This window comes from Thalassophryne amazonica, chromosome 10 (genome assembly GCF_902500255.1).
Source record: "Thalassophryne amazonica chromosome 10, fThaAma1.1, whole genome shotgun sequence".
Classification (NCBI taxonomy): Eukaryota; Metazoa; Chordata; class Actinopteri; order Batrachoidiformes; family Batrachoididae; genus Thalassophryne; species Thalassophryne amazonica.
Genome location: NC_047112.1, coordinates 4,333,594 through 4,361,149, shown reverse-complemented (window position 1 = coordinate 4,361,149; position 27,556 = coordinate 4,333,594). Strand labels below are relative to the sequence as shown.

The following is a 27,556-nucleotide window of genomic DNA, read 5'->3' as shown; positions in this document are numbered from 1 at the left end:
TGGGAGGCAGAGCCTTCAGCTTTCAGGCTCCTCTCCTGTGGAACCAGCTCCCAATTCAGATCAGGGAGACAGACACCCTCTCTACTTTTAAGATTAGGCTTAAAACTTTCCTTTTGCTAAAGCTTATAGTTAGGGCTGGATCAGGTGACCCTGAACCATCCCTTAGTTATGCTGCTATAGACGTAGACTGCTGGGGGGTTCCCATGATGCACTGTTTCTTTCTCTTTTGCTCTGTATGCACCACTCTGCATTTAATCATTAGTGATCGATCTCTGCTCCCCTCCACAGCATGTCTTTTTCCTGGTTCTCTCCCTCAGCCCCAACCAGTCCCAGCAGAAGACTGCCCCTCCCTGAGCCTGGTTCTGCTGGAGGTTTCTTCCTGTTAAAAGGGAGTTTTTCCTTCCCACTGTAGCCAAGTGCTTGCTCACAGGGGGTCGTTTTGACCGTTGGGGTTTTACATCATTATTGTATGGCCTTGCCTTACAATATAAAGCGCCTTGGGGCAACTGTTTGTTGTGATTTGGCGCTATATAAAAAAAAAATTGATTGATTGATTGAAAAGTATATCTCATCTCATCTCAATTTCTCATCATATCCACACAAACAACAGCACACATCGCATACTCATATATATAAATACAACACCTGGCAATAATTATGGAATCACCGGCCTCGGAGGATGTTCATTCAGTTGTTTAATTTTGTAGAAAAAAGCAGATCACAGACATGACACAAAACTAAAGTCATTTCAAATGGCAACTTTCTGGCTTTAAGAAACACTAGAAGAAATCAGGAAAAAAAAATTGTGGCAGTCAGTAACGGTTACTTTTTTAGACCAAGCAGAGGGAAAAAAATATGGAATCACTCAATTCTGAGGAATAAATTATGGAATCACCCTGTACATTTTCATCCCCAAAACTAACACCTGCATCAAATCAGATCTGCTCGTTAGTCTGCATCTAAAAAGGAGTGAACACACCTTGGAGAGCTGTTGCACCAAGTGGACTGACATGAATCATGGCTCCAACACGAGAGATGTCAATTGAAACAAAGGAGAAGATTATCAAACTCTTAAAAGAGGGTAAATCATCACGCAATGTTGCAAAAGATGTTGGTTGTTCACAGTCAGCTGTGTCTAAACTCTGGACCAAATACAAACAACATGGGAAGGTTGTTAAAGGCAAACATACTGGTAGACCAAGAAAGACATCAAAGCATCAAGACAGAAAACTTCAAGCAATATGTCTCAAAAATCGAAAATGCACAACAAAACAAATGAGGAACGAATGGGAGGAAACTGGAGTCAACGTCTGTGATCGAACTGTAAGAAACCGCCTAAAGGAAATGGGATTTACATACAGAAAAGCCAAACAAAAGCCATAATTAACATCTAAACAGAAAAAAACAAGGTTACAATGGGCTAAGGAAAAGCAATCGTGGACTGTGGATGACTGGATGAAAGTCATATTCAGTGATGAATCTCGAATCTGCATTGGGCAAGGTGATGATGCTGGAACTTTTGTTTGGTGCCGTTCCAATGAGATTTATAAAGATGACTGCCTGAAGAGAACATGTAAATTTCCACAGTCATTGATGATATGGGGCTGCATGTCAGGTAAAGGCACTGGGGAGATGGCTGTCATTACATCATCAATAAATGCACAAGTTTACGTTGATATTTTGGACACTTTTCTTATCAATTGAAAGGATGTTTGGGGATGATGAAATCATTTTTCAAGATGATAATGCATCTTGCCATAGAGCAAAAACTGTGAAAACATGCCTTGCAAAGAGACACATAGGGTCAATGTCATGGCCTGCAAATAGTCCGGATCTTAATCCAATTGAAAATCTTTGGTGGAAGTTGAAGAAAATGGTCCATGACAAGGCTCCAACCTGCAAGCTGATCTGGCAACAGCAATCAGAGAAAGTTGGAGCCAGATTGATGAAGAGTACTGTTTGTCACTCATTAAGTCCATGCCTCAGAGACTGCAAGCTGTTATAAAAGCCAGAGGTGGTGCAACAAAATACTAGTGATGTGTTGGAGCGTTCTTTTGTTTTTCATGATTCCATAATTTATTCCTCAGAATTGAGTGATTCCATATTTTTTCCCTCTGCTTGGTCTAAAAAAGTAACCGTTACTGACTGCCACAATTTTTTTCCTGATTTCTTATAGTGTTTCTTAAAGTCAGAAAGTTGCCATTTGAAATGACTTTAGTTTTGTGTCATGTCTGTGATCTGCTTTTTTTCTACAAAATTAAACAACTGAATGAACATCCTCCGAGGCCGGTGATTCCATAATTTTTGCCAGGGGTTGTATAACCCACTCCTCTGATCCCGTACAGTTCCATCTTTTGAAATATGTTGTGATCATTTGTATCAAAAGCCTTTCTCAGGTCAGTAAATAAACCTATTACTATTTCCCTTTGGTCCACATGACTACTGATCTCTTCTACTGAATCGATCAATGCCAGTGCAGTGGACCTACCTGCTCCAAATCTATATTGAATTTCATCCAGCAAGTTATGCTATTCTATAAATTTATCCAATCCACTATTGTAAAGCTTTTCCAATATCTTAGAAAATTGTGACAAGAGAAACACAGGCCTGTAATTTGTAAAAAGATGTTTACTGCCAGATTTAAATAAAGGTATCATTTTTGCCACTTTCATATTGTTGGGAACAATTCTAGTTTGAAATGATTCATTAAAAATGATATGCTAATGGTTTTTTCAATTTCAGTAATTATTTGCTTTACTAAAGACATATGTACATCATTATGATCCATTGACTTTTTACTTTTACATGTATTAACTACCTTAATAATTTCCCTTTCATCTAATGGACCAAGAACACTGTGTGTGGCTCTGGTTTCTTACCTGCCACCCGATCCAAACACCACTGACGGACCCGGTAAAAAATGGACAACTGGGTCTCATTCAGCGATCTAATTAATGTCAAGCCCTCACTTCGGGTCATGACATTATTTCTTTTCTCTAAATGAGAAACTTGTTGCCTGTTATCAGACAAATCAGGAATATTAACCTGATGATCATCCACTACCTGTGGATGATCCCTGAGTTCCTGCACGCACTCTAAGCGTTTCAGCTCAGCCTCTGGACACAGCTCACACCAGGCATCCTCTAACACACCCTTATCATCTATCTGCTGCTGAGCTTCATCTATTTCATCGGCTTCAATCTCAAAGTGACGTCTCTTTGAATCAACAACAGACTTCACAGAATGCCTGGACCCATCACTAAACCTGACATAACTGCAACTGTAAAACTCTTCAAAGGTTACACACAGTAGGTTTCAGGTGAGCGTCTATGCGATGCAGCAGGAACAACTGCAAGATGCTCTGATAAAACAACTCTGGACTTTTGGTCTCAGAGAAGCGAGCATATCGAACTATAGCTGGTTGTGTCCGCGTTCTCTTAGCTACAAACCCATACTTGCCTTTTAACTTAGTAGCGCCTTTAATTTTCTCATTCTTTGAGAGAACACGATACTTGGACACAAACGCAGCCAGACACATATCATCAAAAACACTATCATTAGGTCTGTTCCTGTACCGATCAACGATGCTCGTCATCCACATGTCTTCGGCGCTAAGATCGTCAGATGACGCTGAGGATGCCTTCTGTTTGAACACACTTAAAGGCAAACTCATCCTAATGGTACTGTCCCCTGTGGGAATGTACGAAATGATGTAAACTACACAGGCATATGCATCAACAACAAACTGGATGTCCATATTGGCATTCCAGCACTTTAACGAAGGCTTACTGTACTGGTTAATCCACACCTCATTAACCTGCCTTTTCAAAACAACCTGAGTGCTCCGAACACACGCTTCTTCAAAAGCTTCTTGAGTTATTCCTAAGTGATGAAACAGCTGTTCTATACTATCATAACAACTGTCCTCATCCGACAAAGCCTGCTTAATGGAAGTCAAAATTCTCTTGGCCTGTTCCTTCTTCCTTCTCTTTTCTTTTAAATACTCTAAACGCTTTTTAAGACACTCACAGGGTGCACGGACATTTGTCGGATCAACCGAACAACGGCACTCTTCGAAAACCTCATCAGGTTCAGGTCGACTGATAAAGGTCCGAGCAGAAGCTGGCCTGGGAAAATTGAAACGACACAGTTTTTTTTCTTTTTACAAGTCTTTGAGTGTCGTTTGGAGTGTTGCTGAACACTGGTAACAATGTCAAGCAACTCCTCATCTCATGACGGTAGTTCACAAGTGACATACTTATCAACAAACTGGACTACCTCCTCATCAGTGTTCTTGTCAATCAGCGGGGCATTCTCTACCCAGAACAAACAATGGACATGGGGAGAACCTCGCTGCTGAAACTCAACCCGGTAAAAGGAATCCTTAATTTTACCTATCGGGTGAGACGGCGACATCAAAACCTCCCTAAGGAAACAATGCCACCGAAAATCAAACATACGAGCTGTGGTGACTGCATTGCGACACAACAAATCACACCTATCAGCCCATTCTAAATCCTCTACAGTGGCTGCTCGGCCCTCCTGCTTCAGAATACTATACAGCAGATTTGTCCAACGCATATCTGCTGAACTGAAAGAACAAAACCACGTGGGAACACCCAGCTGACGCACACAGGCCAGAAGGTAATAATAATAATAATAATTTATTTATATTGCACTTTACATTTGTAAACAAATCTCAAAGTGCCACAAAGGTTAAACAAAAAGCATAAAACAACAATCAACAACAAAAAAAATAAAACAAGATCAATTAAAAATCAGTTAAAATTAGCAACTATAATTCATAAGCTTTCTGAAATAAAAACGTTTTAAGATTTGATTTAAAAGAGTCCACTGACTGTGGCGCCCTCAGGTGGATGGGCAGGGCATTCCACAGGCGTGGTGCTGCTGCCTGAAAGGCTCTGTCCCCCATTGTGTGGAGCTTGGTTTTGGGGACCTGGAGGAGGTGACTGTTGTTTGAGCGGAGGCGTCTCATGGGCTCATGGGGGACAGAAGTTCTTTGAGGTACACTGGTGCACCGCCGTAGACACACTGATATGTCAGGAGGCAGATCTTATATTCCACCCTGAACCTAACAGGAAGCCAATTGAGTTTGTTGAGGATGGGAGTAATGTGTTGAGTTTTTGGCACCCCCATCAGAATCCTGGCAGCACAGTTTTGAATGGACTGGAGACGTTGTAAATTTCTGCCAGACATCCCGATGAGGAGTGCATTACAATAGTCCAGCCTGGAGGAGACAAAGGCGTGGACCAGCCTCTCAGCATCAGACAACGACAAGGAGGGGCGGAGTTTGGAAATGTTCCTAAGATGAAAGAATCCTGTCTTACAGATATGCTGGATATGGATGTCAAATGAAAGGTTGGGGTCAAAACGGCCTCCCAAGTTTCTAACAGATGTTGATAATGGAATGTTGTGGCCTGAAAATGAAAATACTTTGAGGGGGGATGATTTCAGTTGATGTGGAGTGCCAATGCGAATGGCTTCAGTTTTTGTGCTGTTTAGCTGGAGAAAAGTGTCATTCATCCACGCCCTTGTCTCCTCCAGGCAGGCAGTGAGAGTGTGAATGGAAAATGAGGAAGTGTGGTCTAATCTGACATAGAGCTGAGTATCATCAGCATAGCAATGGAAGGATATTCCATGCCTGCTGATGATGTGGCCCAAGGGGAGCATATACATGGAAAATAAGGTCGGTCCAAGGACCGACCCCTGGGGGACCCCACAGGTTACAATGTGGGGCCTCGACCTGGCTTCCCCAAGGGCCAGTGTGCTGTGCTCCCTGCCAAAAAGCTGGAGTGGCTCTAATAGGCTTAAGAAAACGATAACCGTCATCAAACTCCAGCATCTGTTTCAAAGAGTCCTCATCTTTTAAGATGTCAGAGACTTTGTAGGACCTTTGACCCCCTTCGCCTTTACGCAAAGCGATTGAAACGTTCGACACGACCTGTTCAACCTCGGACATGTACTGCAAAAAATATGTATTCAACGTTACATGCAAACCTGCCGTCTGCATGAAGGATCCTGTTGTTGAAGTATCGTGACAAAGTCAAGTGATACGGCCGACGCTCGTGATAAGTGTTTCTGGCCCGAGGAAACAACACGGGGAAACACTTTGCTTCATTCGTGGTGTCACTAAGCAGCTTCACAGGATTATTGCCTTCTGCTGGAGCTACATTCAAAACACCATCAAATCACTGGTCAAGGACCTCCTGAGCAATATCAACAGGCATGAGACATGTGTCCTGGAACATGCCATGCTGCTTGCTGTCTGTCATGCAGAAGCTCATCCTCAGCTGCAGCATCAGCACCGTCTACAGTTTCTGATGCTCCAGGAACTTTGACTTCCTCTTCCCTACAAAACTCATTTAACCAGGCCTCATTAAACACAATATCCTTATAAAGGCTATTGGTCGCTTTTAGATATTGTAAGGCCTGCTTAATGCGCAGAGGATCAACAAACTGATACTCATAATGACCTTTATAGGTCAACTTGCGCTTCAGTTTCACTGCCAACAAAGACCCCTCCATATTGGAACGAGGCAACAAGTTACTAGTCTGTACAATGTTAGCAGGGACACAGGTCACTGGACCATGAACTCCATTTTGCCCCCCTTTGGGCAGAGCTACCATCTTCATAAATGGAATGTGCAACGCAATTAAGTGTTGCTCTAAACTATTCAAGCATGCCAATTCTGGTGCAACAGGGTCAACTGTGAGATTGTTCAGCCAACACTCAGGTGGCATCTCACCCCTGTTGATCTTGTAATGGCAACTGTAACAAATCCACAGCTTCCCCCGAGCTGTATCTAACCACTGACAAGGCACATCGCAGTCCTTAGTACACTGATGCAAGTAGTCCTCTGTTATGCACTTTGATGCTATTGAGGCTACTGTCTCGGTCTTCCTATAGTCTTCCCACTTACAATTCAGAACCTGGTGCCTAAACAACAATCGATGGCACACACAACAGACAAACTCTGGGCCGTCCTTCACTTTCTCTAAAAACTGATGCACAACAAACTCAAACTGTCCTGTCTGTTCTTTCTTAACAATGCGTTTCCTGATGCTTGAAGCCTTTACACTATCTCTATGAAATTTATTTAAGCGATATTTCCTGATGCTAGCAGCCTTTACACTATCTCTATGAAATTTATTTAAGCGATATTTCCTGATGCTAGCAGCCTTTACACTATCTCTATGAAATGTATTTAAGCGATATTTCCTGATGCTAGCAGCCTTTACACTATCTCTATGAAATGTATTTAAGCGATATTTCCTGATGCTAGCAGCCTTTACACTATCTCTATGAAATTTATTTAAGCGATATTTCCTGATGCTAGCAGCCTTTACACTATCTCTATGAAATGTATTTAAGCGATATTTCCTGATGCTAGCAGCCTTTACACTATCTCTATGAAATGTATTTAAGCGACATTTCCTGATGCTAGCAGCCTTTACACTATCTCTATGAAATGTATTTAAGCGACATTTCCTGATGCTAGCAGCCTTTACACTATCTCTATGAAATGTATTTAAGCGACATTTCCTGATGCTAGCAGCCTTTACACTATCTCTATGAATGTATTTAAGCGACATTTCCTGATGCTAGCAGCCTTTACACTATCTCTATGAAATGTATTTAAGCGACATTCCTGATGCTAGCAGCCTTTACACTATCTCTATGAATGTATTTAAGCGACATTCCTGATGCTAGCAGCCTTTACACTATCTCTATGAAATGTATTTAAGCGACATTTCCTGATGCTAGCAGCCTTTACACTATCTCTATGAAATGTATTTAAGCGATATTTCCTGATGCTAGCAGCCTTTACACTATCTCTATGAAATGTATTTAAGCGATATTTCCTGATGCTAGCAGCCTTTACACTATCTCTATGAAATGTATTTAAGCGATATTTCCTGATGCTAGCAGCCTTTACACTATCTCTATGAAATGTATTTAAGCGATATTTCCTGATGTTAGCAGCCTTTACACTATCTCTATGAAATGTATTTAAGCGATATTTCCTGATGCTTGAAGCCTTTATAGTATCTCTATGAAATTTATTTAAGCAATATTTCCTGATGCTTGAAGCCTTTACACTATCTCTATGAAATTTATTTAAGCAATATTTCCTGATGCTAGCAGCCTTTACACTATCTCTATGAAATTTATTTAAGCGATATTTACTTTTACTTCGTTCAATCATTTCTCTCTTATGCAATACATTAAGTTGATATTTCGCTGCACTAAGGTTCTTAACCCTTATCTTATGTTCAGAATCCTCTCTATATTTCTCTACACTAAGGGTCTTAAGCCTTATCTTATGTGCAGGATCCTCTCTATATTTCTCTACACTTAGGGTCTTAACCCTTCTCTTATGTTCAGGGTTCTCTCTATATTTCTTTACACTAAGGGTCTTAAGCCTTATCTTATGTTCAGGGTTCTCTCTATATTTCTTTACACTAAGGGTCTTAACCCTTCTCTTATGTTCAGGGTTCTCTCTATATTTCTTTACACTAAGGGTCTTAACCCTTCTCTTATGTTCAGGGTTCTCTCTATATTTCTTTACACTAAGGGTCTTAAGCCTTATCTTATGTTCAGGATCCTCTCTATATTTCTCTACACTAAGGGTCTTAAGCCTTATCTTATGTTCAGGATCCTCTCTATATTTCTCTACACTAAGGGTCTTAACCCTTCTCTTATGTTCAGGGTTCTCTCTATATTTCTTTACACTAAGGGTCTTAACCCTTCTCTTATGTTCAGGGTTCTCTCGATATTTCTTTACACTAAGGGTCTTAAGCCTTATCTTATGTTCAGGATCCTCTCTATATTTCTCTACACTAAGGGTCTTAATCCTTTTCTTATGTTCAAGATTCTCTTTGTATTTACAAATACTTGCATGTTTCTTCATGCCCCTATACAGCAAATTTTGTTGATATTTTCTTTTTTCATATGCCTTCTTAAATTCCTGATACAAGTAATTTTGTTTCCTGGCTAATTTTTTCTTCTTTCTCGAAAAAGCACATGAATCTGACCTAATCCGATTAAAGCTACCCAGAGCAGAAACAGGACTGTCAACTGCACTATGGTCTCTAATGCTATAGCCTCCAGACACAGGTGTGTTAACCTTACAGTAACCATAACAGTTCTGTGTTTGAGGCTGATGAACACAGACAACTGTCTCGTAATGGTTACCTTTACCATGATGCAAATACACACCTTCATATGACAACCTCCTACCCTGACAACTATATTCAAGCCAGCGATCATTGTCATAGGTGAACACACTAACACCTAAATAATCAGCTGCTGCTTGAATCTCCAACTCAGTGGCCCAAGTACCAACATAACACATCCTTGACACCGTGATGTATTCTGATATAGAGGAATACTCACTTCTCAGAATACCCTGATATGCCACAGGATTGCTCCTGTGGTACTTCTGTGTACTACTAACAGCCTGACTGACAGCCCTAAAAAAACAGTTGCCATCACCCACAATCTTCTCTGTCCTACAAGGAGTCCCTAAGGGACCGACAGCAGAAGATGCACACTCCACTCTCTCGGACTCTATGTTAAACTGTGTACACAGAGCGAGAGCTACATCTTTAGACAAGTTTTTGCATGCTACATCCTCAACAAACGCAATATCTGAATTCACAGCAACATCATCACTGTGTTTCTTCTTCTTAAATGTGCATTTTTGTTTCTCTCCTCTCCTCATGGATGCACAGACCACTGGTGTGACAGGACGCTCCTCAGTAGGAGCAGTAACCTGTCCTTCTCTACATTCAGCTGCACCTGGGCGCTTCACACAAACACCACTGATCTCAAAGAGCTTGGGTGTTTGTTTCACACATCCTGCAAACTTGGAAAAGTGCTCCAGCAGATGCTGGAGCGAGCTGAAATAAAGTACAACGCTCCGCCCTGCACCATCGACCATCCCATCTGCACTGCGAGCATGGGAGTCCACTACCGCATACCGACCTCTTTCACCTATGATGGCACAAGTATTGCCAGCAAGTGTAAAGAAGCAGGTTTTGTATGTTGTGCACATTTTACTCAATCCATCAGAGAGAGTAGTGCACGCAGCTACATTAATGAAATCTCCCTGAACAACATCAGCATCCCCACTAACAAAATCATCAAACTCCAAATCAAACGTCTGTCCTTCAAGGACACACTGCTGAGGCAAATCCGGGACGCAAAGGTGCTCAGCCCCAGCACTGATCCGGTTGTCTTCCCTCAGGGACGTGTACAACCCATCACCTGAGACCACAACCTGGTCCAGTGTGTCAGACTGCCATGAAAACACACTCTCTGTGGTGTGCTTCACTAGAGCAACTAAACTAATGGCCATACACTGAAGACCACCATATTTAAACCGCTGGTCGCCTTGATGGAAACTTCCTCTAACGGAAGCGTGAGCCTGGGACTGAGTGGAAGCCTGTGGATCCGTCAACACAGGAACACTGTGGCCTTCTCCCTCAGCAACACACTCCTCCACAGAGATGCTGCTGACACCAAACCACTCTGCCTGTAACGACTCCTTCAGATTCAGGATGTGAATCATCAGGTCATTCCAGCACGTACTTTTCCTCCTTGCTCTCGGCCGAGACGGTCGCATTTTTCTCTTCTCCCTCCCTCCTTATCTTTCCTGCTTCTGTGGCATGTTGTCTGTGAGGCTGCCAGCTTTGCTCTTCTGGAAACAGCAAAAATGGATCTGTTAAAGTGGTCTCTGAACACAATTGACACTATTTTTTCTACAAGACACTCGGGAGCGGAGGACCCGACCTGTCCTGCCGGGACGCATGTGATGGGTTATGTGATGGACAGTTGGAAATGGCAGGTCATGTGCCTTTACACGCTGTCTGTGGAGGACATCGAAGATGTGTATATATTTGGCATGGTGGTGACCGGGTTCCTGCTGTGTGGAGCGGGCATAGCGCTGGTTTATCGGAAAATTAAGAAAGTGGAAGCGGCAATAATTGGCCCGTCCAGGCTGCCCCACATGATTGATTTGATTGGAAGGGCAGTGTCAGCTCAGTCGGCGGGTGTTAACCGCGCGTTGGATACCATCTCCGGTAGAATGGCTGCACTGGAAAACCGCATTGATCGTCAGTAATGACCACATCTCCTCTCCTAATTCAGATGTATTGAAAGCCACTCTGTCTCAGACTGTGGAATCTTTCAGGCGTCTGCTAATCTGGATTTTCATTTTGCTTCCCAAAACACAGCTGCACTTCAAGGCCGCTGTGATAAAAACCTCCTGGAAGAAGAACAACGCTCATGCCTCTCTCCCTCGTCTCCCCCCGCCCTCAGCTTCTCCAGCTCTAACGTTGACTGTGGACAGTGGACTGTTCACTGCTGGGCCCCTCCTCCCTCCAGAATGGACAAACAAGGCTGTTGATGGCGCCTAAAGGCGGCCTCCGGGTGTTCTGTCTGATAACTGGACTCTTACAAATCTCGGTCGTCGTCTCTCGTCCTGTTGTTGTGTGTGATCATTGTTCATTGTGCTGATGGGTTTTTTCCTGCATTGCTGCTGCATGATTCAATGCAGCAGCAATGCAGGTTTTTCTTTCCCAAGTTTTACCTTCTGTGTGCTTTTTATATGTGTTCATGTACCAGGCCGGCTTATGTGTGTTATGTGTGTGTCGTCTGTCGTCATGAGGCCGGTCATGGTTTGCTCACCCCTGCTGTTGACCTAAGGCAGGATATACATCTGGAGCTGGTCCCCGGGCGCCTAAAGGCGACTTCTGCTCCTAACTGGCAATTAGGATGGGTTAAATGCAGTAAACACATTTCATTGTGCAGGAAACATGTTCCTTTGTGCATATGACAATAAAATTCTTTTGAATCCTTTGAATCCTTGAATTAAACACAACAGCAGACCGACCAATGTCTGACGCCAACCCTGAAGCATTACGCTCCCCACAATCAACCACGACCAAGAACTCCCCATGCTGGATGATCAAGCTGACTGCTCTGTGGAGGTTCAACACACACATCCCATCCCTCAACAGACGCTGCTGCAGCTCCTCTCGCAACTCAGTCCCATCATCAAAGGCCCTAAACTCCCTGTACACACCGTGACCCACATCCACCTTCCACTTCCTACCATACAGACCAAGCTCCTGCTGACTGAACACACCCCTCTGTTCCACCTGAGCTGACAGCTTCCACCCCTCTACACAGACATCACGTACAAACTGGAGACACACTATGTCTCACTGTTGCAACAACACTGCATGCTACGTACACGTCAACATCAAAACGAGACGCTGTTGTACGAAGGCTGTTCCCTAACACTACTGGATGTGTAGCATTGTCAAAACACCTGCAAGGCAAGGGGTTAATACACTGACCTTGAGGCTGGACAGGCACAGGGCAAGAAGGGTCGCCGCAGGAAGGTCGCCACCACACCGGGGGAAGAGCGGCACAGACGCAGCACAGGTCAACACAGGGTCTGGTGTTGCCTCCTACAACAGAAAGAGAAAGAAAAACAAGAACATTAACAATGGTAGACAGAGACATGATCATATGACTGTCACGCTACAACACCAGAGAGCTTAACAAAGAACCTTCAAATAACTCTACTTGCCTCCTGCTCCAGGACGCGGGCTTCAGGACGGACAGTCAACACGGATGTTGAGGTCATGACCTAGAGAAAGAAAGAAAAAAAAAAAAAGCCCTTAAGTACACTGGAAAAACATGATTGTTTTTAAAGTTTCTGTGTAAAGACTTTTCTTAAGTTCTGTCAAATGTCTACATTTACAGCTGGGATATAGTCCTGCTTCACACTGGCTTCATACTCTTTCAGTACATCACAAACAAAACTGCACCCACCTTCTTCCTCGCCGCTTCCTTCATGACACTGGCAGACACCGGAGCTTTACGTGTCGCCACCACCTGCACATACAGAAAATTCAATCATAAATACTCTCCTAAACAAACCAAAACCAATGACTTCATCTTTCTTTCACAATAACTCAACACATGCTAAATTTTTATTTTTATTGCTCAACCTGCAACACACATAGATCTGGATTAAAACACTACATACCTGCTTCCTGGCCTGTCCACATGTCGAGGAAACAGGTTTCCTTTGGCGTTTCACAGGCCAGGTCTAATGTGAGAAAAACAAAAGAAAACTGTCAAACACTTGGACAACAACCCCTTATAGAGAAACATTATTGTATTATTCCAAGTGTAAAGAAAGGAAAGCAAATTTACTAATATGTAATCAATCAGAAGTAACTTTCAGGTTAATTACCTCATTGCCTGTGGGAACGCCGCCAAGAGCCGATGGAACAACCTTGTCCACGGCAGCCAACACAGCCGGTGAAAACTGGACAGGATTCACTGGAATGAAACACTCCCTCACGGCCACTGGAGCGCCATCCACCTTTACGACAGACAGGAGGAGCATTTCTAAAGGCTGCAGTTTTCTCTGACGAAGCACACAAACCATCACTGTCATGGAAATATAACTGTTAAATGAGAAGATAACTTACCACATGATGAACCACCCTCTTCTGGGGTGAACCAGAGCCACGCTCATGGTCACTGGAGTGGACAGCCAAAAAAATAAAGGATCAATTAACAACTATCTTCTTTTATGAAAACATCTGTACATTGTTCAACCCCTTACCTTCCTGCCTGGCTCCACAGATGTCCACTCAGGGAGGGGGGGACGTGGAACAGGGACCTCCCCGACCACAACCACACGTGGTACAACCCGTGGCCGAGGCCTGGGTTTAGGCGTGGGAGACACTGGGCGCGACAGCTGTCGTGTAGGTGCCAGTGTCTCCAGGTGGTGGGTGGTGGCAGCCAACAGTGAGTCCACGAGGAGGAGCATCCCCTTGTCATCACTGAGGTGCACCTACAATGACAGAATAAAGATTGAACATTATTTTGAAACCAGTGACTTTTATTGCCAAACAGTACGTTTGACTGTCTCGTCGTATCATTTTGTCTTGGGAACATATTGGTGATATTTAAATAATATATTCTACTTACACCATCATGGCACCACAGCTTCCGGTTGTTCAGGGGGAAGCGGCCAGCGTGGTGATAGTACTTAACACCTTAAAAGAAAAAACATGGATGACTGAAAACCTTTCAAAAAGGCAATGTCAACTTTCTTATTAGAAAACCATAATGGGTCTAATAATATATCAATTATATTTAAAATATAATTCTCATAAGCCACCATACAAGTGTTTAGAACAGCATCATCATTAATTTCAAACATACCAAGGCGAGCTGACACGCGGTGAAATTCCTGACGGAAAAACTCTTGAACATCCCCCGGGACCGTCAAGCGTGGGACGCGGTCCACAACGAAAACCTACACAAAATAATAATAATGGTTAATTAATTACAAAATTCTATTCATCTGTACACATCAGTATCAGTAAAAAGAATACATGCACATCCTACCTGTGCAGTCGGCCAGCTGTTGCAGACAGTCACCAGGTAGCAGTGAAAAGCTGCGCCCCCGTGCTCGGGCGTGGTGCAGGCCGTCAGGTTGTTTCCAGGGGCAATGAGACAAACAGCATCAGGGGTCCGAGGAAGAACAGCGTGAACAACTTCAGTCCTAAGGTGGTCCGCGTACGCCCCTGGAGTCGACATGAAGTCAAAGCTGTAGCGATCTTCTGGCATCGGCACAATCCCATCTGCAAGGGAGCGCAGATGGGATGCCCCAACAACAAGAACAAACTGGGAGAAAAGACGGGATTTCTTTTAGGATGAAAACAGTTAAAACCTGCCAACATCAGTGTATTCTGTATGAATTCCTCGTACCTTCTTGTCTGGGACCTCAGCAGGAATGACCAACTTGTGCTGGCACCCAGTGTGCGCAGAAGTTGGCCATCAGTGCACTTTGTGGCGCCAGCCGGTGCCACAACCTGTTGATGAACACACAGACACACCAACTTTAAACTTTATAAACCTTCACAAATCAGAAAGTCCACTCTACTACACTGTAACATACAAAATGTATTAGCAGTGTATTAGCATACATGCACTAGTATCACTGGAGGCTGACTGAGGTCCGAGAACCTCAGTCCGACACTCCGCCATCCTCCTCCTGGCTGCCTCGGAGCGACGGTGGGACTTGCCACGAGGCATCTATGTACACACAATGAATACATGAATTACATTACATGACTCAAAATAAAGTCTTCAATGAAGTAGCAACAACCACATCTGCACAAATTCTCAAGGTTGGTATCCAGGCAGATTAACCTCGAGGGGCGGAGTTTCTCAGTGAAAATGTCACTGAACTCAATACAAATACATGTCATTTGGTCACTTTTCAAACAGGTCAGACTCATCAATAAAGTCAATTTAATGTACAACGGTTCATTTTAGGTCAGCTTGGTGTATAAATCTCATTGTTCCAGGCAACAATAACTGTCAGCTGACTGTTAGAGGCAAGTTACAGACAATAAAAACACCCGTCTGATCTCAATAAAACAGCGTACAGCCCGAGCATGTTTTCACCAAGCAGCTGTTAACGGAAATATGAATTCTCGCCTTCAGACTGGTCACTTTGCCAAAGTGACCTCGCACTGACCTTGAGAATACAGCTTTAAATGCACTGAATCAACACATTCAAAACTAATTCTGATTCTATCAAGACTCTGTGTGATTCTTATAACTACACACAACACTCATAACAGCAACAACCTCTGAGGGATATTTGATAGGATCAAACTGATAGAAATGTAGTCGACTGAAAAAGCCAAAGCAGTTTTTCCACCACACAGTATTACGCCAAAGATATCAAATGTAAACTGCACAAATTTATCCTCCATGACTTTGAAATCACCGTTTGCTCAAACACAATGACATTGTCTCCATCTGTCTGACTCTGCTGGCAAACAATCTAACAGCAAACTACAGGATGACACAAAACATGACACATGACCAGCAACACAAACCACTTTCACAACAATGTGGATTACTGAGCATCTACAGAATGACAGTCAATGACTTATACATCTGGATTTAAGTAGACAAAACCATAGATTCACAAACAATTACACAAGTGTTTTTGGACTGGAGGGGGTGTAGGTCCTGCAGCATTTAAAAAAAAGAGGTTGGAACAGGGCAGTTCATTCTAAATGTAAAAATTATGAATAATTTTTACAGCCACTTTTCTTGATAAATGTCAGGGAATGAAAACATGAACATTCCCAAGTCAGTGAATATTTCATATACTTCATTCACATCAATCATTCAGAAATACAAACAGTGTGGTACTTTAGGGTAAATCTGGGTGAATTAGGCAGTTCTCAAAAACTAAATGTCCATGCAGGAAGGAGACAAGTGAGGGAAGCCACCAAGACACAACTCTGGAAGAACTTTTGACTTCTGTGGGTGTGAGTGGAGAAACTGGGAATAGTGCAACATTTTAATTTTATCTTCATTTTACATACAGTCCCTACTTTTTTATTTGTGGTACATTTTATTCTTTTTTAAAACTTTGTAGAACGAATGTAAACACCAAACTCTTATAAAGAAGGAAAAGAAAAATACCTGAACATGTGCAGGAAAAACTTATAAACTGACCAGAACAATGCAGGCTGAATTGACTCCACATGTTTTTTGAAAATAAGAACAAAATAAGCTCTACTGAGCTGAGTATTCCATTAACTTTAACTAGTAATGACTTCATGACTTTCTTTGCTAATAAAATTTTAACTATTAGAGAAAAAATTACTCATAACCATCCCAAAGACGTATCGTTATCTTTGGCTGCTTTCAGTGATGCCGGTATTTGGTTAGACTCTTTCTCTCCGATTGTTCCTTCTGAGTTATTTTCATTAGTTACTTCATCCAAACCATCAACATGTCTATTAGACCCCATTCCTACCAGGCTGCTCAAGGAAGCCCTACCATTATTTAATGCTTCGATCTTAAATATGATCAATCTATCTTTATTAGTTGGCTATGTACCACAGGCTTTTAAGGTGGCAGTAATTAAACCATTACTTAAAAAGCCATCACTTGACCCAGCTATCTTAGCTAATTATAGGCCAATCTCCAACCTTCCTTTTCTCTCAAAAATTCTTGAAAGGGTAGTTGTAAAACAGCTAACTGATCATCTGCAGAGGAATGGTCTATTTGAAGAGTTTCAGTCAGGTTTTAGAATTCATCATAGTACAGAAACAGCATTAGTGAAGGTTACAAATGATCTTCTTATGGCCTCGGACAGTGGACTCATCTCTGTGCTTGTTCTGTTGGACCTCAATGCTGCTTTTGATACTGTTGACCATAAAATTTTATTACAGAGATTAGAGCATGCCATAGGTATTAAAGGCACTGCGCTGCGGTGGTTTGAATCATATTTGTCTAATAGATTACAATTTGCTCATGTAAATGGGGAATCTTCTTCACAGACTAAGGTTAATTATGGAGTTCCACAAGGTTCTGTGCTAGGACCAATTTTATTCACTTTTTACATGTTTCCCTTAGGCAGTATTATTAGACGGTATTGCTTAAATTTTCATTGTTACGCAGATGATACTCAGCTTTATCTATCCATGAAGCCAGAGGACACACACCAATTAGCTAAACTGCAGGATTGTCTTACAGACATAAAGACATGGATGACCTCTAATTTCCTGCTTTTAAACTCAGATAAAACTGAAGTTATTGTACTTGGCCCCACAAATCTTAGAAACATGGTGTCTAACCAGATCCTTACTCTGGATGGCATTACCCTGACCTCTAGTAATACTGTGAGAAATCTTGGAGTCATTTTTGATCAGGATATGTCATTCAATGCGCATATTAAACAAATATGTAGGACTGCTTCTTTGCATTTGCGCAATATCTCTAAAATTAGAAAGGTCTTGTCTCAGAGTGATGCTGAAAAACTAATTCATGCATTTATTTCCTCTAGGCTGGACTATTGTAATTCATTATTATCAGGTTGTCCTAAAAGTTCCCTGAAAAGCCTTCAGTTAATTCAAAATGCTGCAGCTAGAGTACTGACAGGGACTAGAAGGAGAGAGCATATCTCACCCATATTGGCCTCTCTTCATTGGCTTCCTGTAAATTCTAGAATAGAATTTAAAATTCTTCTTCTTACATATAAGGTTTTGAATAATCAGGTCCCATCTTATCTTAGGTGTTGTGTGTTGGGGGGTGTGGCTGGATATTTTGGTGTTCTTTTCTTTTCTTTGCTCTTCAGGTGGGATGGAAACTGATTTGTCTGTGGAGAAGGTGCTGGCTGAAGAATCCTTCACCCTCATCAACATCATGTGTAGCACCTGTGTCTGGTGCTCACATGCAACCTTAAAGACTTTCAGCTGAAGCAGATAATTGGATGGCGTTCTGCATTTAAGGCATGTGTGATTCAAGCAGAACTGCCGGGAACTCGACCTTGTGATGTTCGTTTGTGAGACGCTGAGCACCGCGCCTGGGTTTGACACATCGAGCCTGTGAAGCAAGGAAGGGTGAGGGACACATGCTGTCAGCACACAGCAAAGGTGATTAAGTGTTTGACTAATTGTTGATAGTAACTTGGTGTTTTGTTACACAGTATACTTGAATTGTGATGAGAATTGCGCAGTTTGCTTCTCACTGCTGTGGCGTGCGGATAAGTGATCCTCCACCTGTTGTGAGAAGCTGCTCATTTGCATAAAGTTAAAAAAGATACAGACCTGAATGTGTTGCTGATAGCGTGTGTCTTTTGAAGGATATTGTTGTAACTGCTGACTTGCCTCACCTCTTCTTTGCTTCACAGAGAGTCAGTTTGTCGTGTCCACCTGGGGGGTGTTTGGCGGTGGTAGTGAGTCCAGGAACGCCGAACTTTGATCCTTACGGGCGCTGGAGAGCGTGCCAACAGTTACTCCACCAGAAAGACGCTGTTTAATTTGTACACATTGTTATGCACCAAAGAGGGTAAAAAATAAATTGTTTTGTTTTGGAACCGCTTTCTGGTTATTTTTAGCGCTGGGTTCTGTCTGACGCAGGTCCGCTCCTCAACCCGCGTCGACACATAACAGTAGTTCCCGGCCCTTCCATAATGGACCCAGCGGCAGAGGCGGTTCCTTTTGCCGAAAAAGTTCAAGAACACTTGGAGAAAAAATGGGAGCAATTACAGCATCTCGCAAACCAAATTAAACAAACAGACGCCCGTGTTACGGAGCTTGCAGCGCAAGCCGTTCCGCTTCCTGCTGCTCCAGCTGCGACACCATCGATACTAGTGCAGATAACTCCATCACCCAGAGATTCGGCGTCCGAACCGATTGTTTGTCGTCCGGAGCCTTGTGTGGTGATGCAATGTTCTCTGGTTTCTGCTCAGTCAGGTTGCAGCAGCGCAGCTTTACGAGGAATGTTTGTAGATGGGTTAAATGAGTCATTGAAAGACGAGCCAGCAGTCCGTGACGAGCCAGGCGATTTAGATGAGCTAATATCGTTGGTGATTCGTCTAGACGATCGGATGAAGGAGCGTGGACGCGAGAGAGGGCGGCCATCAGAGCGGGTTTTTTCGTCTCGGGGCTTTCCCCGACACAAATCTGGGCCGCCTCTTCTTCGCCCCACTGAAGCTCCTCCGATGGGACCTCTGGCTCCTCCTGTTGATGAGCCCATGCAGCTCGGACGAGCAGAGATTACTGTATTGCCCTGACACGTAAGCGTCAAGAGAAATAATGGTGACGTGTCTCCAAGTGTTCTGCGACAGGCAACATAACACACATAAAACAAACAAAAAAAAAAAAAATCTAGCACGGGTAAATGTTTTGTTTTCTTTAAATAGGGGTTATAATTGTCTGGTGAAGTGACTGTTAGGCGGTTAGAAGTCCACCTGGGCTCACGTCATTGTTAATTTTTATGTGTTTTTAGGTATTTTCTGTTTGGGTTGTTGGGTCGTTTTATTTTGTTTTTTATTTCTCTACATCCCTAACCCCAACCTCACTTGCCCCAAGACCGTTTGTCTTGTGGGTTGTGGGGTGATGCAGGTTGGTCACGCTGAGCATTCTCAGAAGACCTCTGCACCTAGGGGGGGGGTGTTAGAGGCGTTTTTCTTGGTTTGGTTAGGGCCCGGTTCCACTACAGCCTCGGTGAGCCTTTGTACCGTTCGTCATTGGTGTTGCCGGGGTGTGGTGCAGCGGAGACTTACCTCAGTCGGAGGGGTGGGCCGATCTGTTGGCGTTCGCCATTTCGGTAGTTCCACCCCTCCCGAGAGGCTGGGGTATGGTCGAGTTGGGGCACCGGACGTATTTCCGGTTCTCCACTGCGCCTTGGGGTTGGATCTGGGTTAGTTTTTTCCTGTTCCCTTCTCCGGCTTAATGTTTTGAGCCGTTCGCCAAAGTTGAGCCGCCGAGGGGCTCTGGGAGGGACCCGGGGTCTTTCGGGGTGCCGGGGAGGGTAACAGGGTTTACGGTCATTTTATATCCCCCCGGGGTTGTTTTTGGTTGTCCTCCGGGGGTTGATTTTTGATTTTGTTCTGTTTCCTTCCGGGTTCCACCTCCAGGGTTGATGGGATGGTCCTCTGGGGGGGAATTGGCTTGGGGCCAACTAGCCAAGTGTGACCGGGTCTGGGGTTCCGGGGTTGTGGGGAGGGTACCTCCTGGGGTTGATGGTACGGTCCCCTGGGGGGCGCCGTTTTGCTCCATGTACACCTGGGGACCTTTGTGGGATTATGGTTCTGCCTGTTCCTCCTGGAACTGGCTATGAAGGCCTTCTGGGGGGGGTTGGGCTCTGCAGGTCATTCTGGGGGGGTTGTTTGTTATTTTTCTTTTATGCATTTACGTTTGTATTGTGTTTGTGGGGCTGTGTTGGGTTTTTGCGTTTGGGAGTTTTTCTTTTCTTCCCGGGGTTTGATGGGACGGTCCCCTGGGGAGGTTTTGGGTGGGTTTTCTGTTTTTTTTTTCTGTGTTGAATTGTACTGGGGAATGTTTTGGGGCTTTTGTTGATGCCAGCCGGCCTTCCAGCTGCGGTGCCTGTCTTGCTGTCTGTGGTGGACCTTAGGGGCGTGGTGCTGTCTGCTTCCTGACGTGGACCCCGGACGGAGGTGCTGTTCTCGGGCCTGGTCTGTTCGGTTGCCGGGAGGCTTCCCGTTGATGGGGGAGTACTGTTGTGTGTTGGGGGGTGTGGCTGGATATTCTGGTGTTCTTTTCTTTTCTTTGCTCTTCAGGTGGCATGGAAACTGATTTGTCTGTGGAGAAGGTGCTGGCTGAAGAATTCTCACCCTCATCAACATCATGTGTAGCACCTGTGACTGGTGCTCACATGCAACCTTAAAGACTTTCAGATGAAGCGGATAATTGGATGGCGTTCTGCATTTGAGGCATGTGTGATTCAAGCAGAACTGCCGGGAACTCGACCTTGTGATGTTCGCTTGTGAGACGCTGAGGACCGCGCCTGGGTTTGACACATTGAGCCCGTGAAGCAAGGAAGGGTGAGGACACATGCTGTCAGCACACAGCAAAGGTGATTAAGTGTTTGACTAATTGTTGATAGTAACTTGGTGTTTTGTTACACAGTATACTTGAATTGTGATGAGAATTGCGCAGTTTGCTTCTCACTGCTGTGGCGTGCGGATAAGTGATCCTCCACCTGTTGTGAGAAGCTGCTCATTTGCATAAAGTTAAAAAAGATACAGACCTGAATGTGTTGCTGATAGCGTGTGTCTTTTGAAGGATATTGTTGTAACTGCTGACTTGCCTCACCTCTTCTTTGCTTCACAGAGAGTCAGTTTGTCGTGTCCACCTGGGGAGTGTTTGGCGGTGGTAGTGAGTCCAGGAGCGCCGGGCTTTGATCACTCCACCAGAAAGACGCTGTTTAATTTGTACACATTGTTATGCACCAAAGAGGGTAAAAAATAAATTGTTTTGTTTTGGAACCGCTTTCTGGTTATTTTTAGCGCTGGGTTCTGTCAGATGCAGGTCCGCTCCTCAACCCGCGTCGACACATAACATTAGGGACCTCATAGTACCATATCACCCCAATAGAGCGCTTCGCTCTCAGACTGCAGGCTTACTTGTAGTTCCTAGGGTTTGTAAGAGTAGAATGGGAGGCAGAGCCTTCAGCTTTCAGGCTCCTCTCCTGTGGAACCAGCTCCCAATTCAGATCAGGGAGACAGACACCCTCTCTACTTTTAAGATTAGGCTTAAAACTTTCCTTTTTGCTAAAGCTTATAGTTAGGGCTGGATCAGGTGACCCTGAACCATCCCTTAGTTATGCTGCTATAGACTTAGACTGCTGGGGGGTTCCCATGATGCACTGAGTGTTTCTTTCTCTTTTTGCTCTGTATGCACCACTCTGCATTTAATCATTAGTGATTGATCTCTGCTCCCCTCCACAGCATGTCTTTTTCCTAGTACTATGAGGTCCCTAAGATAAGATGGAACCTGATTATTCAAAACCTTATAAATAAGAAGAATTTTAAATTCTGTTCTAGAATTAACAGGAAGCCAATGAAGAGAGGCCAATATGGGTGAGATATGCTCTCTCCTTCTAGTCCCCGTCAGTACTCTAGCTGCAGCATTTTGAATTAACTGAAGGCTTTTCAGGTAACTTTTAGGACAACCTGATAATAATGAATTACAATAGTCCAGCCTAGAGGAAATAAATGCATGAATTAGTTTTTCAGCATCACTCTGAGACAAGACCTTTCTAATTTTAGAGATATTGTGTAAATGCAAAAAAGCAGTCCTACATATTTGTTTAATATGCGCTTTGAATGACATATCCTGATCAAAAATGACTCCAAGTTTTCTCACAGTATTACTAGAGGTCAGGGTAATGCCATCCAGAGTAAGGATCTGGTTAGACACCATGTTTCTAAGATTTGTGGGGCCAAGTACAATAACTTCAGTTTTATCTGAGTTTAAAAGCAGGAAATTAGAGGTCATCCATGTCTTTATGTCTGTAAGACAATCCTGCAGTTTAGCTAATTGGTGTGTGTCCTCTGGCTTCATGGATAGATAAAGCTGGGTATCATCTGCGTAACAATGAAAATTTAAGCAATACCGTCTAATAATACTGCCTAAGGGAAGCATATATAAAGTGAATAAAATTGGTCCTAGCACAGAACCTCATGTTACTCCATAATTAAACTTAGTCTGTGAAGAAGATTCCCCATTTACATGAACAAATTGTAATCTATTAGATAAATGATTCAAACCACCGCAGCGCAGTGCCTTTAATACCTATGGCACATATGAACATAAAACCAACTACATCAACTCACGATCTAAAACAAATACTTTTAGAAAATAAAGCTTATTAGAGGTCATCTTAATGTGATTAATGATTATTGCTGCACATTGAGACGCTGCTCCCTTCAGCCCCACCCCTCCCCCACCCGTGGCAAACACCTGCAGCAGCTCCACACACGTGCGCACGTACACACACACACACACCTAACTGCAGCTTGATTATAAGGACAGTCTAAGTTTATAAGGACATAATCCATACCCACGTCTAGCTAAATCTTAATTATGATTTAATTATATACACACATTAAAATAGGCTCAGATGTATGCACTCTATCAAGAATGTGGACCATGCCGGCTAAATTAGTCACAGACTCACATTTCTGTCCCGTTTGTTTCCCATTTTATTTTTCAAGTCTCTCGCTGTCTTTCATTTCAGGCTCGTCAACTTCCCTTCCTCAGTGATTGCATGTCCCCGCTCGAATGTGATGCACCCAGCCTAAATGTCGTTGTATTCACATGGTGTAACTAGTATATGTATTTTAGGCTTCAGTACTTTTTCTTGTTGCGAGTTCATCCGTGTTTCCAGAGCAGTTTCTTTTGACTACCAAGCCTTGCTTGCCCTCTTTACATCCTGCCTAGTTTTATAGGATTTTGTTCCGTTTGTGTGACTAAAGGATCTGGATTTTCTAGTGCTGCCTGTTCTGCCTCTGACCCTCGCTCTTCTGCTCAAGCCTGGGGATCTCTTCACACGTAGTCTTTGCTGCCCCTGACCATTGCCCTTCCTCAATCCCTATTTGTTTTAATAAACATAGAAAGACCAGTTCATTGCATCAGTTTTGTGCTATTAGGTCCTCATACCTGTGACAAAATTATTTGCAAACTATGAAGTTCTGCTGCATCAGCATCAAGGAGACCTTGGAATTAAGATCAAAATCATTACTTTAGAACAAAAAACATTTATTTTGTTCACAAGCATAGTGACACAAAGTAATTTGTTGAACATAAACATGGCCAACAATAATAAAATAAAATCTCCTGACCTTAACATATTCAAAGAAAATCTGCCTTAAGGTAAATAAAATGTTCTCTTTACAAAAATTAAAGTGCAGTGTTGTTGAAAGTAAATAAAAAGTTCTCAACTAACTAAAGATCCATTTTGCTAAAATTAAATAAATAAATGTTCAAGTATAATTAAAGTGCCATGTTGCCAAAAGTAAAAAAATAATCTCTCAACTATAACGTACTGAACAATTTTCCTAATAGTAAATAAAACATCCTCACAACTAACAAATTGAAGTGCAATGTCGCTAAAAGTAAAAAAAGTCTAACAAATTAAAGTGCAATGTCGCTAAAAATAAATAAAATGTTCAACTATAACAAATTAAAGTGCAATGTTCCTAAAAGTAAATAAAATGTTCAACTATAACAAATTAAAGTGCAATGTTCCTAAAAGTAAATAAAATGTTCAACTATAACAAATTAAAGTGCAATGTTCCTAAAAGTAAATAAAATGTTCAACTATAACAAATTAAAGTGCAATGTTCCTAAAAGTAAATAAAATGTTCTCTTGACTATAACAGACTAAAGTGCAATGTTACTAAAAGTAAATAAAATGTTCTCTTGACTATAACAGACTAAAGTGCAATGTTCCTAAAAGTAAATAAAATGTTCTCTTGACTATAACAGACTAAAGTGCAATGTTCCTAAAAGTAAATAAAATGTTCTCTTGACTATAACAAATTAAAGTGCAATGTCGCTAAAAATAAATAAAATGTTCAACTATAACAAATTAAAGTGCAATGTTCCTAAAAGTAAATAAAATGTTCTCTTGACTATAACAGACTAAAGTGCAATGTTCCTAAAAGTAAATAAAATGTTCAACTATAACAAATTAAAGTGCAATGTTCCTAAAAGTAAATAAAATGTTCAACTATAACAAATTAAAGTGCAATGTTCCTAAAAGTAAATAAAATGTTCTCTTGACTATAACAAATTAAAGTGCAATGTTACTAAAAGTAAATAAAACGTTCTCTTGACTATAACAGACTAAAGTGCAATGTTCCTAAAAGTAAATAAAATGTTCTCTTGACTATAACAAATTAAAGTGCAATGTCGCTAAAAATAAATAAAATGTTCAACTATAACAAATTAAAGTGCAATGTTCCTAAAAGTAAATAAAATGTTCAACTATAACAAATTAAAGTGCAATGTTCCTAAAAGTAAATAAAATGTTCTCTTGACTATAACAGACTAAAGTGCAATGTTCCTAAAAGTAAATAAAATGTTCAACTATAACAAATTAAAGTGCAATGTTCCTAAAAGTAAATAAAATGTTCAACTATAACAAATTAAAGTGCAATGTTCCTAAAAGTAAATAAAATGTTCTCTTGACTATAACAAATTAAAGTGCAATGTTACTAAAAGTAAATAAAACGTTCTCTTGACTATAACAGACTAAAGTGCAATGTTACTAAAAGTAAATAAAATGTTCTCTTGACTATAACAGACTAAAGTGCAATGTTACTAAAAGTAAATAAAATGTTCAACTATAACAAATTAAAGTGCAATGTTCCTAAAAGTAAATAAAATGTTCTCTTGACTATAACAGACTAAAGTGCAATGTTCCTAAAAGTAAATAAAATGTTCAACTATAACAAATTAAAGTGCAATGTTCCTAAAAGTAAATAAAATGTTCAACTATAACAAATTAAAGTGCAATGTTCCTAAAAGTAAATAAAATGTTCTCTTGACTATAACAAATTAAAGTGCAATGTTACTAAAAGTAAATAAAACGTTCTCTTGACTATAACAGACTAAAGTGCAATGTTCCTAAAAGTAAATAAAATGTTCTCTTGACTATAACAAATTAAAGTGCAATGTCGCTAAAAATAAATAAAATGTTCAACTATAACAAATTAAAGTGCAATGTTCCTAAAAGTAAATAAAATGTTCAACTATAACAAATTAAAGTGCAATGTTCCTAAAAGTAAATAAAATGTTCTCTTGACTATAACAGACTAAAGTGCAATGTTCCTAAAAGTAAATAAAATGTTCAACTATAACAAATTAAAGTGCAATGTTCCTAAAAGTAAATAAAATGTTCAACTATAACAAATTAAAGTGCAATGTTCCTAAAAGTAAATAAAATGTTCTCTTGACTATAACAAATTAAAGTGCAATGTTACTAAAAGTAAATAAAACGTTCTCTTGACTATAACAGACTAAAGTGCAATGTTACTAAAAGTAAATAAAACGTTCTCTTGACTATAACAGACTAAAGTGCAATGTTACTAAAAGTAAATAAAACGTTCTCTTGACTATAACAGACTAAAGTGCAATGTTCCTAAAAGTAAATAAAATGTTCAACTATAACAAATTAAAGTGCAATGTTCCTAAAAGTAAATAAAATGTTCAACTATAACAAATTAAAGTGCAATGTTCCTAAAAGTAAATAAAATGTTCTCTTGACTATAACAAATTAAAGTGCAATGTTACTAAAAGTAAATAAAACGTTCTCTTGACTATAACAGACTAAAGTGCAATGTTCCTAAAAGTAAATAAAATGTTCTCTTGACTATAACAAATTAAAGTGCAATGTTCCTAAAAGTAAATAAAATGTTCTCTTGACTGGAACAAATGAAAGCACAATGTTACTAAAACTTAATGTCATCTCTTGAACACTGGATGTATTACATAAGCTTAATAAGAGAAAACAGAAAGATTAAGTTGATTCAGTCATTTTTTGTGGGTCATCAACACATTCACTATTAACAATTTTGGCCCAAACAAGATGGTAGATCAGTGAATCTACCATCTTGACCAATGAACATTTCAGCAATTTTTTTTTAGCCTTCAAACCACGGTTCCTGACAAAATCGCTTATGTTTTGTAAAGTTGTGTCATGAAGAACTGGGTCTTCAGCAACCCTGCACTGCTCACATTCTTTCATTGTTGCAAGATGCCCCTTTAAAATATGGGTTTTGAAATGTTTCATAACCGCATTCACTTCATTGTCATTCCATGGCCTTTTCAAATTCCTCCTTCGATTGGCCTCTGCAAAAATCACAACATTAGAACATTTTCCTTTTTAGACTGTCAACATCATTTGAATTTTTTTCCACTATAATGTGTCTTGGGATAATTTTTAACACACATGGGCCTAAGTTCAGTCCTCAAGATCTGCCTTCCTCAAAGTTTTAGATGTCTTCCTTCCCTAACACACCTGGTTTGAAATAGTGCATTATTAAACTCTGCAGAAGCCTGATAATTTCATTTAATTCAGGTATGTTGGAGCAAGGAGACATCTAAAACGAGGTACGTGTCCACTGTTGCATTTTTTTTGCCAGATAAAATG

At 41.4% G+C, this 27,556-nt stretch overlaps 2 protein-coding genes and 1 pseudogene across 2 annotated transcripts; all 3 read right to left on the bottom strand.

The window, feature by feature from the left end:
* Positions 1-3,052: 3,052 nt before the first annotated feature.
* LOC117519425 lies at positions 3,053-4,644 on the bottom strand (annotated as a pseudogene).
* Positions 4,645-6,077: 1,433 nt separating this feature from the next.
* LOC117519424 lies at positions 6,078-12,994 on the bottom strand. The gene is made up of 6 exons (XM_034180773.1): positions 12,977-12,994; positions 12,869-12,931; positions 12,620-12,683; positions 12,388-12,501; positions 11,936-12,209; positions 6,078-7,429 (listed from the first exon to the last, which is right to left on the bottom strand). Exons 1-6 carry the CDS (start codon positions 12,992-12,994, stop codon positions 6,238-6,240), a joined length of 1,725 nt encoding a protein of 574 aa, XP_034036664.1. The 3' UTR covers positions 6,078-6,237.
* Positions 12,995-13,194: 200 nt separating this feature from the next.
* LOC117519423 lies at positions 13,195-15,185 on the bottom strand. The gene is made up of 8 exons (XM_034180772.1): positions 15,050-15,185; positions 14,828-14,866; positions 14,465-14,743; positions 14,141-14,372; positions 14,042-14,109; positions 13,674-13,904; positions 13,537-13,605; positions 13,195-13,427 (listed from the first exon to the last, which is right to left on the bottom strand). The coding sequence occupies exons 1-8, from the start codon at positions 15,152-15,154 to the stop codon at positions 13,266-13,268; spliced, it is 1,185 nt and encodes a 394-aa protein (XP_034036663.1). The 5' UTR covers positions 15,155-15,185; the 3' UTR covers positions 13,195-13,265.
* Between the last annotated feature and the right edge of the window lie 12,371 nt (positions 15,186-27,556).

What these genes read in the sequence shown, in the direction of transcription:
- LOC117519423 (XM_034180772.1), bottom strand. Translation starts at nt 15,154, where the DNA reads ATGCCTCGTGGCAAGTCCCACCGTCGCTCCGAGGCAGCCAGGAGGAGG. An exon ending in ACAGCTGGCCGACTGCACAG is followed by an intron (nt 14,373 to 14,464) that starts GTAGGATGTGCA and finishes TATTTTGTGTAG; the next exon opens with GTTTTCGTTGTGGACCGCGT. An exon ending in AGCTGTGGTGCCATGATGGT is followed by an intron (nt 13,905 to 14,041) that starts GTAAGTAGAATA and finishes CTGTCATTGTAG; the next exon opens with GTGCACCTCAGTGATGACAA.
- LOC117519424 (XM_034180773.1), bottom strand. An exon ending in CGTCCTGGAGCAGGAGGCAA is followed by an intron (nt 12,502 to 12,619) that starts GTAGAGTTATTT and finishes TTTCTGTTGTAG; the next exon opens with GAGGCAACACCAGACCCTGT. An exon ending in GGGGAGCGTAATGCTTCAGG is followed by an intron (nt 7,430 to 11,935) that starts GTTGGCGTCAGA and finishes TACATTTCATAG; the next exon opens with AGATAGTGTAAAGGCTGCTA.